The sequence below is a fragment of the Egretta garzetta genome, unplaced genomic scaffold, assembly GCF_000687185.1.
Source record: "Egretta garzetta isolate BGI_Z169 unplaced genomic scaffold, ASM68718v1 scaffold230, whole genome shotgun sequence".
Classification (NCBI taxonomy): Eukaryota; Metazoa; Chordata; class Aves; order Pelecaniformes; family Ardeidae; genus Egretta; species Egretta garzetta.
This window is the reverse complement of record NW_009258281.1, coordinates 2,180,830-2,193,793: the sequence shown is the minus strand read 5'-3', so window position 1 is coordinate 2,193,793 and position 12,964 is coordinate 2,180,830. Positions and strand designations below refer to the sequence as shown.

The following is a 12,964-nucleotide window of genomic DNA, read 5'->3' as shown; positions in this document are numbered from 1 at the left end:
ACCCCACCCCCCAAAATGGAATTGCTTTGTTTTGCAGATGAACATTTTTTTTAAATGGAAGGACTCTCAAAGGCTGAGAGATGCTACTTCTGTGTGCATAGAGATGGAGAGGACACAATGTAGTAGGGCAGGAAACTGCCCACAAGTTAACCATCTCCCTTCCTATTGCATTATGGTGTTGGAGGAGTGGCATTTTGCTTGAAACCATTGTTCACTGGCTATAAATCACATTTTTTTTCCATTCAAAACACATGAAAAACAGTCTGAAACCATTAAACACAGCATACAGATTCTAATGATATTGTGTAACTACTTTGCTGCCATTAAATGAAAACAAAGAGCAATTCTATCAGCCCACATGTCCTTCCGTAGCTGCTCTACTGGTGTACTACAAACACGTATGCAAAAAAATCACAGCTGAAGAAAATATGTGTCTACCTTCACTGTGCGACACAATGGGAAATACTGAATACCACAGCTGGCAAAAGAGGCATGAAGTTTGCAAAAAGGAATGTCACTAAAGATCTCCACTAGGAAGATTACTAGGCTCCAAGCCAACATATCACCTAATGTGAAGAAAATGCATGACTAAAAGAATGTTCTTTCTCTCATTTCTCTGTTATTTATTTCTCCATGTTCTGCAGTTCATGAGACCTATGCCACCCTAAAGGCTGATAGCTTTGGGGTGTAACAGTATGCATGTACCTAGTATTTAGGACAACACTAAAATGTGGACATTCTCACCCTTCACCAAAATATAGAATCTCCTTTCACTTCCATGAGCACAGCGGTAGGATGGACACTCAAACAAAGGCTCTTCAGTATTTTTTAAGGAAAAACCTAACTGGGGAAAAGTTGTGAGAAAAAGAGACAAAGCTGGATATGAAAAGAAGGGCTTTAAGGGTAAAAGGAGAAGAGTGAATAATTTTTCTTTATGTGATCAGAGGGAAATGCTCTGTGGGGTGATTTCCCTGTCTTTTTAACTCCCTCTAAGTTTCATGTTCAGCCACATGAAGTCTAAAGCATCTTCTGGCTCCCCTCCATCTGTGCTTATCTGACCCCAGCATAGATCAGACAATCTACATGAGGCTCATCAATGGAGAGTCAAAGAGCCCTCCTCTAAAACCCTTCACTATCACACCACCAGAATGATCGTGGTTTGGCTTTTTGCACATTAGAATGACCTGGGAAACCCATTAAATTGATAGTTTATTGATGTTTTAGGAATGTGACTTTCCCACTGTCTAGCCAGTTCGATTTACAAAAAATAGTACATGAGTTACACACATTGGAATTTTAGTAATAATTAATCCTTGACCTGTTCAAAGTGCTGTACAAACATTAACTAGCTAATCCTCAGAATAAACAGGCACTGTAAATAACAAAAAAACCCACCCTGAAGCCCCACAACATAAAAATGAATAACCAATTGCCCCACCTGAAAACTGCATCTTGCCTCCTGTGCAGAGGGAAAAACTAGTGTGATAAATGCAGTTCCTTGTGCTGGGCCCCTGAAAGTCACTAGCAAAGTCACTATCACAGGTAGGAAGGTAAGAGTTCCCAACTCCCACTCCTGTACTGATGCCTCTAGGGTACAGTACTTTTTAGCTCCTGATGTCTTTCTCATTAACCTTTGCATGCGATAGCCTGCGCAGATACAAGAACTCCAGGGCAAAACAAACAACAACAAGGAACCAAATAAATAAATATTACAAGAAACACGGTCAAAAGATTATTTGAAAAGCCCATTTATGAGCTTACAGACAATACCTTGGTGGCACGTATCTGCCTGTGAAGGTCAGTTAGTTGTTGGATTTTGTATTCTAGTTCTGAAATCTGGGCTTGAAGCCATGTCCAACGGCTGCCAATTCTAGCTCTGTCTGCAAGCCACTTCCATTCAGAAGTATAGCTGCTGTGAAGACAAAATGCTGGTTAGTCCAAAAATAAAGATAACCACATTTGCACAAGAACATTTTTGACAGCTGCTGTGCCTCATGTTGCAAGCATCTCAGTTGCTTTCAGAAGATATCTGATTAAACCCATCCAGTTTCACATCAGCTTATTTGTGTAACTACAGAACTTGCCCAAACCAGTATGATCAATGTTCACTGGCTATTCCCAGGCTAAGCTCGTTTTCTTTTCTGTAGTGTAAAATCCATAGCTGGAGGAGCTACCAAACTATATCAGTTAATGCAGATTACAGATTTGTAAAGAATTCCAGTAACTCCACCAGCAAGCATCCAAATTCTTACACCATACTTCCTCCCACAAGCTTCCACGAATATTGTTTGCTAACAATTGGAATCTGATAAAACACCATTCAGCAACAGCCAGCTAGATATCAAGTCACTGCCCAAAAAACCAGCTTAGTTTAGATTTCTTTTATTCAAGCTATTTTATAAATACAGCTGTGTCAGGATAGTATAGTTAGGTCACTCTTACTGCTGTTTATAAATAGGTGTATTTTGCAACACAAAAGATACGCTTCTTGATACTTGACATTGTGATTAGCTTAACTTTATTATGCTAAATTCATTACTGGTATCAGCAAACTTTACTCAACCTACATATTAAACAAATGAATGGCATAACAGCACTGCTCAACAAATAATCCTAATATCCAGTAAGTTTAAGCAACAGAGACAACATAATACAATATTTTAGTATGCAAATTCAACTCGTATCCTACCATTAACTGATTTTATTTACTGAAAGAAAATGACTAGTGTTTTTTTCCCCACTAAAGTTGTCAAGTAGTTTGCCACAACTAACTTAAAAGAACTCTAAAAACAAAATCAAACTTTTTCTGGAAAATAAATGTTTTTAGTCAAGGTACTGGGATAACTATTGGATGTAAATCCTGGATGACACTGTATGGTAAAGTTTTGCACAGGTAGAACATGTGATCCCCTGTTCCCCAGTACTGAAGTATCACAAAAGATACAAGAAAAAGCAGTTGCCAGTGAAGTGGCATAGGAACATCACAAAAATGTAATTATTTCATGCAGAATTTTGTGTCAACTACCTCAACAACAAAAGAAAGGCAATACATCACCCCACAGAAGATGTTAGACATTTCCTAGCATGAGTACAAGAATCACTAAATTTTAGAATCCTACTGTTTTCACGGCAATAGTTATAAAACATAATGTAACTCAAAATCTCTGAACTTTCAGTCTACTTTAGCTATTCTAAATAGTAAGAATAGACACAGTCTCTGGTAGGTTACCTCTAAAATACGTAATTTCCCCCTTTTTAACATAAATTATCTGCCCACATAATTTACAAGCAGCTTAAACTCTCTCCTACACAGACAAAATGAACATACGAAATTAGACAGGAGATTGAAATGTCCTGTTTAAATCCAGATTCTATGTGCAAGCAAATAAAGTGGATTACCATCAAAAATCAACTCAAAGAACTCTATGATAAATTGTTTACATTTTATATATTCCATTAGGGATTTTGTCCTAGGAAAAAAGGCATATGAAGTCATCTTGCGAATAAGTATCTGTTTTTCTGACAACACCTTCTTATCTTTGTTTTCCCATTATCACCAGCACATAGTAGAATAGCCCTGGTTACGTAAGCTTTAACCAGGTCATCTTGCCAAGAAGAACTTCTCTGGGATTGACAGCTTTTCTATATTTGTGCTTCTGGAAGTCATAAAACACAATTTGTGGGGAAAGGAATGGATCAGAATTCCTAGTTGGCCCAAGTCAGAGTTCAATTAAATAACATGTTCATGCAAGTGTGGTGGCTGGAATAGTTAGGATTTGCCTCAGGACTCTGGGAAGGCAAAAAGCTAGTCCTAAGAAATAGCTGCTTAGTGAAGCTGTAACAAATCCCTTAGTTAATCATTTTAACAAAAAAAGTTAAATAGGAATAAAGAGGATAATGAAGAAAACCCCAACACTGGTGTGGAGGTGCTTATTTCTTTTCCTGTCTCAAATCACAAATGAACGAACAACAAAACACACTAACCAGGTCATTATAAAAAAGAAAGCCCAGGTGAAAGAAATCACGCTGACAGAAATACCTCCCAAGCCAGATGCAACAGTTTGGGAGAAAGGCGAGCTACCCTCAAACAGACCGAGGAGGAAGGGGGAGCAAATGAGAAAATAAGAAGGGCCCCCACAGCTGGGAAACAGGCAGTGGAATGGAAAGTGCCAGAGCTGGTCTTATGTGACACACATTGTATGAAATCAGCATGTCAGTAAGGGAGTCCATAATCAATACCAAACTACAGCAGATAACAGAAGAACAGTTAAATATTGTAACCTTAAGACAAACAAATCATATCCTCTGTATATTACTCTTACATATAAAAAAAAAAATCCTCTGCAAAGTTATATCACAAATTATTTTTCAAAAACGTGTTTGCAGGTTTTTTTCTTAAACACAGTATGAAATCTTGAATTAATTACATTCACTGTTGAATATGTATATTTTTCTTCATTCTGAAATACTATGCCAGTATTTCTTAAGGCTTTAAAATGTACTACATAATTAAACTAACAGGATTTAATTACACTGTAATAATTATGTCCTTAGGCTGCTCTGTAAGGAAGAGTTTCCACTGAACTAAGCACAAACATTTTAAGCTCACGCCAAAGGAAGCAATTTTAGCTTCTCTCCCCTGCCAGCCCAGGCTGCTCTGTGCCCAGCGCCTGCACAAGCACTTGGGCAGCTACACGGTGACATGGATTAGAGTTGCTCATGGTTAATTTTAACTTCGGAGGCAGGGTGAACAAGTTTAAGTGTAGATCCCTTTCCCAGTTTTGATGCCTTCCAGACAGACACATGGTTTTGCACTGCCACAAGGGAAAGAGCAGGACGCTCAGGGCAAGGCAGAGAGCGCGAGCTCACATATATGGGATAGGAGGTTGAGCCCTGCGAAATTCTGTTCCCATCTCTGTCACTTATATTAATTTGATCTTGCATTATTTATTTACCATCTTTGCCTCTATTTCTCTACAAACTATTTAGTAAACCTTGTAACTCCTCAGACGAAGATAAAATCACTTATAAGCTATCTTCACACTCCTGAAGTGAGCTGTTTGCATGCAAAGTAGTACGATCACTCAAGTGACAAATGATAACCTACTATTGCAATTAAAAAAAAACCCCAAAACCATTCCTGGGATGTTAGAGAGCACAGCATAACATTCATTCAGTAAAGAAAGCTGTTTCAAGGTGGCACCAGTGAATTAATTCTGCAAATCCAGAAAAGAGGAAAAAAAAAAACCAACAACCAACCACAAAGGGTTACAAAAATAACCAGGCCTGTTACTGCAGGAGGAAGTCAGAGCAGGTGCTCAAGTAGAAGCCCTGCTCTGGTTCTCTGTTGGGAATGAGACAAGAAAAAAATAAAAAGTTTCTGTCTGTCCTGCTTCCTGTGGGCTCCTTTTGCAAAGCATCTTTATTTGGTTTCCGTGGTCTTGACTCTTAACATCATACAACCTCCACAGGAATTTCAAATTTGTTCTTCTGCTGGCAACTCAACATAAACCACGTTACATTTGCAAAAGTTTCTAATGTTCAGTACTGTGGTATAGTGAAATATTAAACTTACATATAAACTCACTGCTCTTGCAATGACTCTAAATCTGCAGATGACCTCCTGCACTCATCCAGGATTACTGGAATTGGAAGAGAACAGAGCAATACTGACTTTGTATGAATAAAACATCTCATTTAAATTTCCCTAGAAAAACATGCTGGAATCGCATCAGAGGCAAAATTTGTTTCCATGTGAGATACTGGCTTGCATTTCCCCTGGTTTGATTGAACTGCAGGAGGTCAATCCTGCACAACTTGCAAGAGAAGAAATTCAGAAGAACAAGCCAACCACAAGGAGCACAGACACAAATGCAGACAGTCAAAGTATGATCAAAAATACAACTAGGAGGCAGACGTACAGGCTGTACTATGTCATCCCGAAGTATGGGAAAGAATTCAGCTGGGGATCGTCAGCACCAGCAGAGGCACTGTAAGCATTTCATCAAAGCCACTTGCTTTTGCCGAGACCGAAGAGGCCAGTAAAGAGCTCTAAATAATACATTGCTATTACAGTCAGTCCTGTTGCTTGAACTGAAAGAAGTTTTTAGCCATGGCCTTTGGGCAGTTTATATGGATGAATCCCTCAGCACTCTCACCTTCCCGAAAAGCGAACTGAGAACAAACCATGCTTTAATGTAACCAAACCAACATCGGAGAATGCAACAGGACTATGAGAAGTATTTCCAGTGCCCCCATTATGTTGTGGGTGAGATTTATGTTTTCCCAATAGCTAAGATCAGCCTGTCCCAAAAACCAAACCAAAATAAAATTGCTGTGCTAGACACACACTGTTGTTTCTGTTTTGTGCGTGTGTGGTGTTTTTTTTTTTGTTTACAGGGGAGGAGAATGGGTGGAATTTAAACCTTTTAGGCATATTTCATTTTTATAAGCAAACAAAACAAGAAGACTGAAATAATTCATAAATAATGAAGGAGAAATACATGGTGTTTAAAATGCACAAATCCCACAGACCCTGGGATTGATAGCCAGTATCTAGGAAGATTGATTCAAATAGGTACGGTGAGTGCAGGAAAGAGTATTTTAGAGCGTGCAGCCCTGTGCCCACGGCAAGATTCTCCACAAGTATCTTATATCCTGAAAATTAAAAGGAAACAGGCCTTCCAGCCTCCTAACTCCCACTGAGAGCAAGTAACATGCCCCTACCATGACACGTCTGCAGGGACAATGACAGGATGCTTCCTACCGAACAGGAAAGGAGGACACTTCCAACAGACCTGCATCAAAACTCCAAAACACAGGTTTGCCAACCCAAAACAGTCTCCTTCCAAAAGGTATGATTCAAAGAACACCAAGGTTTTCAAGTTACAACATTCTTAAACATGAACAAGCTAAAGAGCAAAGCACTCACATAGTTTGGGTGGGAAAAACTCCAATTCCAAAATTCTGCATTAAACAGAAGAACGGCAGTTGTTCCTGACATCCCCTAACACTTACATTTCCGCTCAGTTTCCTAACATGGTGTATTTTGCTCTTTCTGCCAGGCCATGTCCCCTTCAGTTTAATCCACGTTCTTCTGTCAATTCAGTCCTAAAGAGACCCCATGATCCTGACCTCAGCCGTCCCTGCTGGTTCATCTCCTCGTCTCACTGGGAACTCCTGGGCTATCAGAGGCCTATTGCCAATCATACGACACTGAAGTATTTGGGAGCAAGAAGCAGCTCATAAACTACGGGCTGACTACCCTCAGGATAAAGAGGTAATCACCCTTCTTGGTGGGAGTCACTGAAAACCATGGCAGAAGTTTATAATTTTGATGAAGCACTCAACTCCGGAAACTGAAAAGCAAAAAATCAGAAAGTTCTCCAGATCTTTAATTCCCATCCAGATATCATATGACTCATGATGAAATTCATGAGACTTAACACACTGGAGAAAAAATCATACATCCTCCAATTCTCTTGGGAAGCTCACTCGGTTGTGCAAAAATACAAAATAGTTTATGTTCAGCACATGGCACTCTATCACAGATGCTTAACAGCACACTAGTATGGCGGGGGTCTGCCAGGACCAGAGCTGCAAGCCTGTGAACTTCCTGAACTGCCACTAATTTTACATCAGCATTACAGTCAGTTTTCCTGTGACTACACATGGCAATGCTCAAAAAGCAGCTGGCCTGAATACAAGCAGTTTCTTGCAAGCCATTAAAGTAAGTGCAGGGCTTCTACTACGTTCTGACAACCCGTTGGTGAAATTCAACATGTCCATTTTTCTTCTCTCTGCAGACACTGACAGTAAATAAAAGATTACTTATGAAAACTAGGAGATGGTATCATATAAAACATTTAAATTAGGTGAATTCACATATATAGCATATGAATTTTAGATAATCTTATCTAGATTTTACTCATGAGATAAAAATGCCAACTCCCAACAAAAACGTCCAACACTTGTAATGGCTGAACAAACATGTCCAGCTATGAAATGACCTGTAAATGCTTTCTCAAGGACTAATTCTTCCAGCACACCTACTTAATGTTTGTTTTCAGAATGAACTAACTTCAGTTGCTGTTGAAGTATTAATTTCCCTGGACCAGTTAACTGTTAAATCCATAATAACCACATAATTAAAAAAACAGCGAGTACTGCTTTATGAACTCAATCTCTTCTATGCATTCCAGAGTGCAAACAAGATTACAACAAACTGCAACAAGTATTGTCCTGTGGTATCATGGCCGATAAACACTACACAACAAAACACTGTTTACTCTGACAGTTCACTACCAGCCTTTGCTCAGATCATCCAGGAGCGCTTGCCGCAGACTGACTGCAGAGAGCAATATGCCGCTGTTCTCTGACAACCAACACCAAACCAAGCTATGCACTGAAAAAAGAAAAAAATCAATTAAGGCAGGCTCTCTGGTACTCAAAATTATACTGCAATCTCTGTGCAGATCTGCAATCAGGTCATTCTTCTGGAGCCTCCAGGGTTGCTCTCTGCTTTAGTGTTTAACAGAAATTTTTACCTGGCAGAGATTTTCCTCCGAAACACTACACGGCTTCAGAACAGATGGGTTACAGTTCTCCCTATCATCTACAGACATCGGCAATTGCTTATCACAACAGTTTCTGGCACCACGCTTGGTCCCACCATCTCTGACATACTGTTGCCATTTAATACTTTGAGAGTTGCATCCAATAATTTATGTCGATACTTAACACATAATACACACCTTACCTTCCCAAACCAAAAAACTTTATCCAGCTGAACACTTCTGCTAAGGTGTCAGGCCTGAGGAATTTATGCAGTAACACCTGAAATTACCAACCATAGCTGCGATTTTCACTTGAAGAGAAAATTCATGGTACAGAACTAGAGTGGGTCAGTGGGAAGGGGAGAAGAGGAAAATCAATATTCAGGAAAAATGGCTGTAGAAGAAAACCGAAAATATAAAAAGGGAAAGTCTCTGCCCTTGGATACCCTAGCAAAGGAGAAATTTCCTAAGAATTTCACATTGGAGCTCTGTATGCTCCCTCATCTGAGAAATTGCATCTTCCAAACTGATGAGATGCCACAGCCAGTACTTGCCTGCTAAGGGTTCTTGCAAAGAATCACACTATTACTGCATGGTTTTTATTAGAAACTGAACTGTTACACTTGCACTGAATCGTTAACTCAATTTAGGGCTCGACAAAAGAAATTAAAAATTCAGCTTCTTAAAGCAGTATTGTCTGTTACAGTGCTGAACTTTTCCAATGGCTGGCTTCACAACCTTGTAGGTGCTTTTCATCTTCAATTCTGTTTACGGAATTCTTTAGAGCTGTTAATGATAAAAGGGCAAATTGGTTGGTGGAGGCGGGGTCAGTTAGAATATTAACTGCCCCAGAAGTAAAAACCTGCGAAAGGTAAACAACCAGCACCATTTCCTCTTTTACTAAAATAAAAAAAATACACTGCAAAATGCGTATCTGCCAATGCCTTTTGTCAAAAATACTTTAAAATGAATGTTTAAGTTTCCATTGGCTCCCCCAGCACCCCAGCTCCTTCCACTAAACTTCAACATGCTGTAGATCAGATCAACATGAAGCAGAGAAGCAGGTAGTGCTAACATACAAAGAAAGAAACTTCAGGAACACCAGGGCTGCCTGGAAACAAGCTTCTTTTCTTGCCTTTGAAATGGCACAACATCAATAGACCAACAACAAAACACCAGGAACACAGGCCTAGAAATTCTCTGTAAGTATTGCACAACTGCCTTTAAAAAAGAAATCAAGAACGTACTGCTATGTCTGGACCCCATGGTCAACATAAAATAAGACAGAGCTTGCAATATATTCCTTTGAAGATACGTGCAAATGGAACGTTATTACAGCATACAGGCAGCATACCAATGCTATCCAGCCACTGAAGCTGGTCCCAAGATTTGCACATACACTCTTAGGAGGAATAGGTGAGCAAAGTATTCGTGTAGCCCCTAACTCCAGCTTACAATTAATTTCATTATAGCTGTATATAGTATCAGATTTCAATGTAAAAATGAATACGAAGCATATTCTTTTTTGAGACTTTCTGGATAGACAACTAACAGTTGATGCAGAACCTGCATGCCAGATGCACTGGAAATCAGGTTTTCAGTAGCAGTGGATCTGCAGCCCAGCAGAACAGGGAAAACCCACCCAGGCAGGGACTCAGAGGAGACTCAGAAAGGGCTGTGGCTGGTGGGGAAGCCCACAGCAGGGCAATCAGGTGAGAAAGGAGGAGCAGCAGCAGCAAAGGTACCACCACAGACTGACCTCCACCTCCTGCTGCCCCTCACCTCACAGAAGGGCATGTGTCTCGCTGTAAGGTGGTGTGAGGAGCACATCCATCACATGTGGGGGGTGCTGGGGGGAATGGGCTAACGGGAGAGCTGGAAGGACCCCAGAGCGTTCCTCTGGGTGGGAGGGCAGTTGGACAGTGCTGGGCCAGGTCCCGCTTCAAGCCCTGAGGCCTGGATCCAGCCCACCTGTGGGACCCAAAGGAAGATGCTTTGCAGCTTCAGGGGCTGTGCTGAGCATGAAACTCCCAGGGGGTTGAGCCCCTAGCAGCAACACCACAGGGTGGCCCCAGAGCTGCCCCAGCAGGGACCCCGGCACCTGCCCTGGGGACACAGGACACCCTGGTGCATCAGAACTGAAGTCCTTTGCCCACCCCCACTCCCCCAGCTGCTGTAAGCATGCTCTGTTTAAGTAATGGCAGAATAACCAAAGAGTACTCGGCTGGCTGCTCTGCAGGGCAGGGATGGAGTCTGTTGGGAGGTTAAATCCTACAGTGTGGTCTGTAGGGACAGTAGGTGGAGAGTGTAAGGAATGTAGGTTTGAACAGTTGCAGCCTTCTTGGTTTGGGTGTTTTGTAGGAGCCTGGGGTGAAGTTTCACTGAGTTTTATTGCTGCCTGGTCCTCCACCATGGGCTGGGAGGAAGGGGAGCTTACATTGCACTTATATTCAAGCACGTGTCTTCAGGTTTATTTGTTTTCAATACAAGCAGCAGTAATTAAAAGTTTGCTAATTGAAAACTGAATTGATTTAAATTCCCCAACAGAAAATTTTTTCTCACCCACAATAGCTAGGTAAATGTTTGGATGAAAATAAAATAATTTACAGCTATTTCAGTTACGATAAAGAAGAGCACAGGTCAATATATTTAAATCTGACATCTAAAGTTAGGGACCCTAAAGAGGTTGTAAATCTATCTTATGGAAATCCAACCAAGTGACGTTGAATATATTCTGAAATAATACATGTATCCCTAGAGTGAAAACAGAAGGTAATATAAAGTTACATTGCTAACCCATATTTAGCAGTATGAATGAAACCCTGTTATAGGAGAGCATTTGTATTTGGGGAAGTCTTTATGCACACTTTTTATTTCATGTGAAAAGGAAAGCATTTAAATGATTTCCTGTATCAGGGGCCCACATACACTGATTTTTCAAAGGCACTGGATGTATCCCTTTGAAGTAGATTCTTATGGAATCAGTGTTATCCATGAAGTGAAATAATGCTGCCCTCACTTCACAGGATGTTATAAAGACAGTTTGTTGTTGTTTGTAAACAAATCTTTTAATTAAAACAAACACATTTCACAGCTTAGCAAAAGAAAAGCTAGCCATAAAACACCGATTAATCAGCAACTGACATCAGGCACCAAACTCTTCTTGATCTACCACTTAATTAAGCATGCAAAGTTATCAGGTATACACATGCATCTGATTATTAGCTTTTCTATTCTACTATACTATGTTCAGTACGTATTAAACTGTCATTCAGAAGAGTAATGCCAAGTTTTTATTTAATATGCATTCAACACCTATCTAACTCAAAAGCTTTGACGTTCCCAGCTCCGAGATTCCCTTGCAGGTTACAACTTGTCAAACCTTCTGCCTTTCATTAAAACCTTTCAGTCTGCTTTCAGCAGCTGCAAAAATATTAATGTAATTACAGGTTAGAAATCAGGATCTTCACTCACAAGAACATTACACTGGTACTGTGAGAAGGAAGTCTTGCTCAAAAGCAAGTTATAATTGCTGTACATCAGATCTCTAAAGAAAAACAGTAGATGCGCGTGGGACCCTAAAGAGGTTGTAAATCTATCTTATGGAAATCCAACCAAGTGACATTGAATATATTCTGAAATAATACATGTATCCCTAGAGTGAAAACAGAAGGTAATATAAAGCTAGCTTTTCTTTCATTCCCTGGTAACAATTCTCCTCCCACATCCTAGTGACAGGGGCCAAGAATTGAGAATGGAATTCATGAAAAAGCAATGTATAGAACATTCTGAAAACAGTGTATTATTAGCACCTATGAATTTATACTTATTCGAAAGCCCTCACATTAATCTTCTATGCAAATGAGACATTTCCTGGACTTGTAAACTAAAAAGATCTTAAAAACTGGAAACAATTCGGGTTTTGTGCTTAAGAAAAATGGAAAGCAGTATTTAGTCTTGGCAGACTCTCTTCTTCCCTTTCCCAAAACCAAAATTCAGTTCTGATACCAGGTAGGAAGCAAAATTACAGCTCAGAGCAGAAAATTAGGACCTGATCTTACAAAACCAGCTTCCCCTTATAAAGTGGCTCAAAGACGTGCAATAAACCCCAGCCCTTAAGCAGTGCCTTCTATAGTGAGGCCTGCAGAACTGCATTGATGTTGCTCAATTAGCCATGAGAAAAAATGCTAGGAAAAATGGAAAATAATCTAGAACAAACAGATTAGATCTGGAGATACTAGTCATAATATTTTCTTCCTTCCTGTCTTTCTCCGCCTTACCCTCCCCACCAAGTATTTGTTGTAAAAGCAGATTTCCCATCTTCTCTCTTTCTAACTAGCAATCTAAGGGGAAAAAAAAAATATTAAAAAAAAAAAAAAAAAGAAGAAAGATATCCTATCTCCGCACAT

General features: G+C 40.0%; 1 protein-coding gene across 7 annotated transcripts in view; it reads right to left on the bottom strand.

The window, feature by feature from the left end:
* Positions 1-12,964, bottom strand: part of KANSL1L (KAT8 regulatory NSL complex subunit 1 like) — a 65,976-nt gene that overhangs the window by 40,829 nt on the left and 12,183 nt on the right. For 6 of the 7 annotated variants that reach the window (XR_004841659.1, XR_004841657.1, XM_035891917.1 and 3 more), the window contains exon 4: positions 1,771-1,912. Coding sequence is in view for 4 of the 7 variants with exons in the window: in XM_035891917.1 (XP_035747810.1) it covers positions 1,771-1,912 (142 nt within the window). In the remaining 3 variants the exon portion in view is untranslated. The remainder of the gene's footprint in view (positions 1-1,770; positions 1,913-12,964) is intronic. The other variant, XR_004841658.1, reaches the window with a different exon arrangement.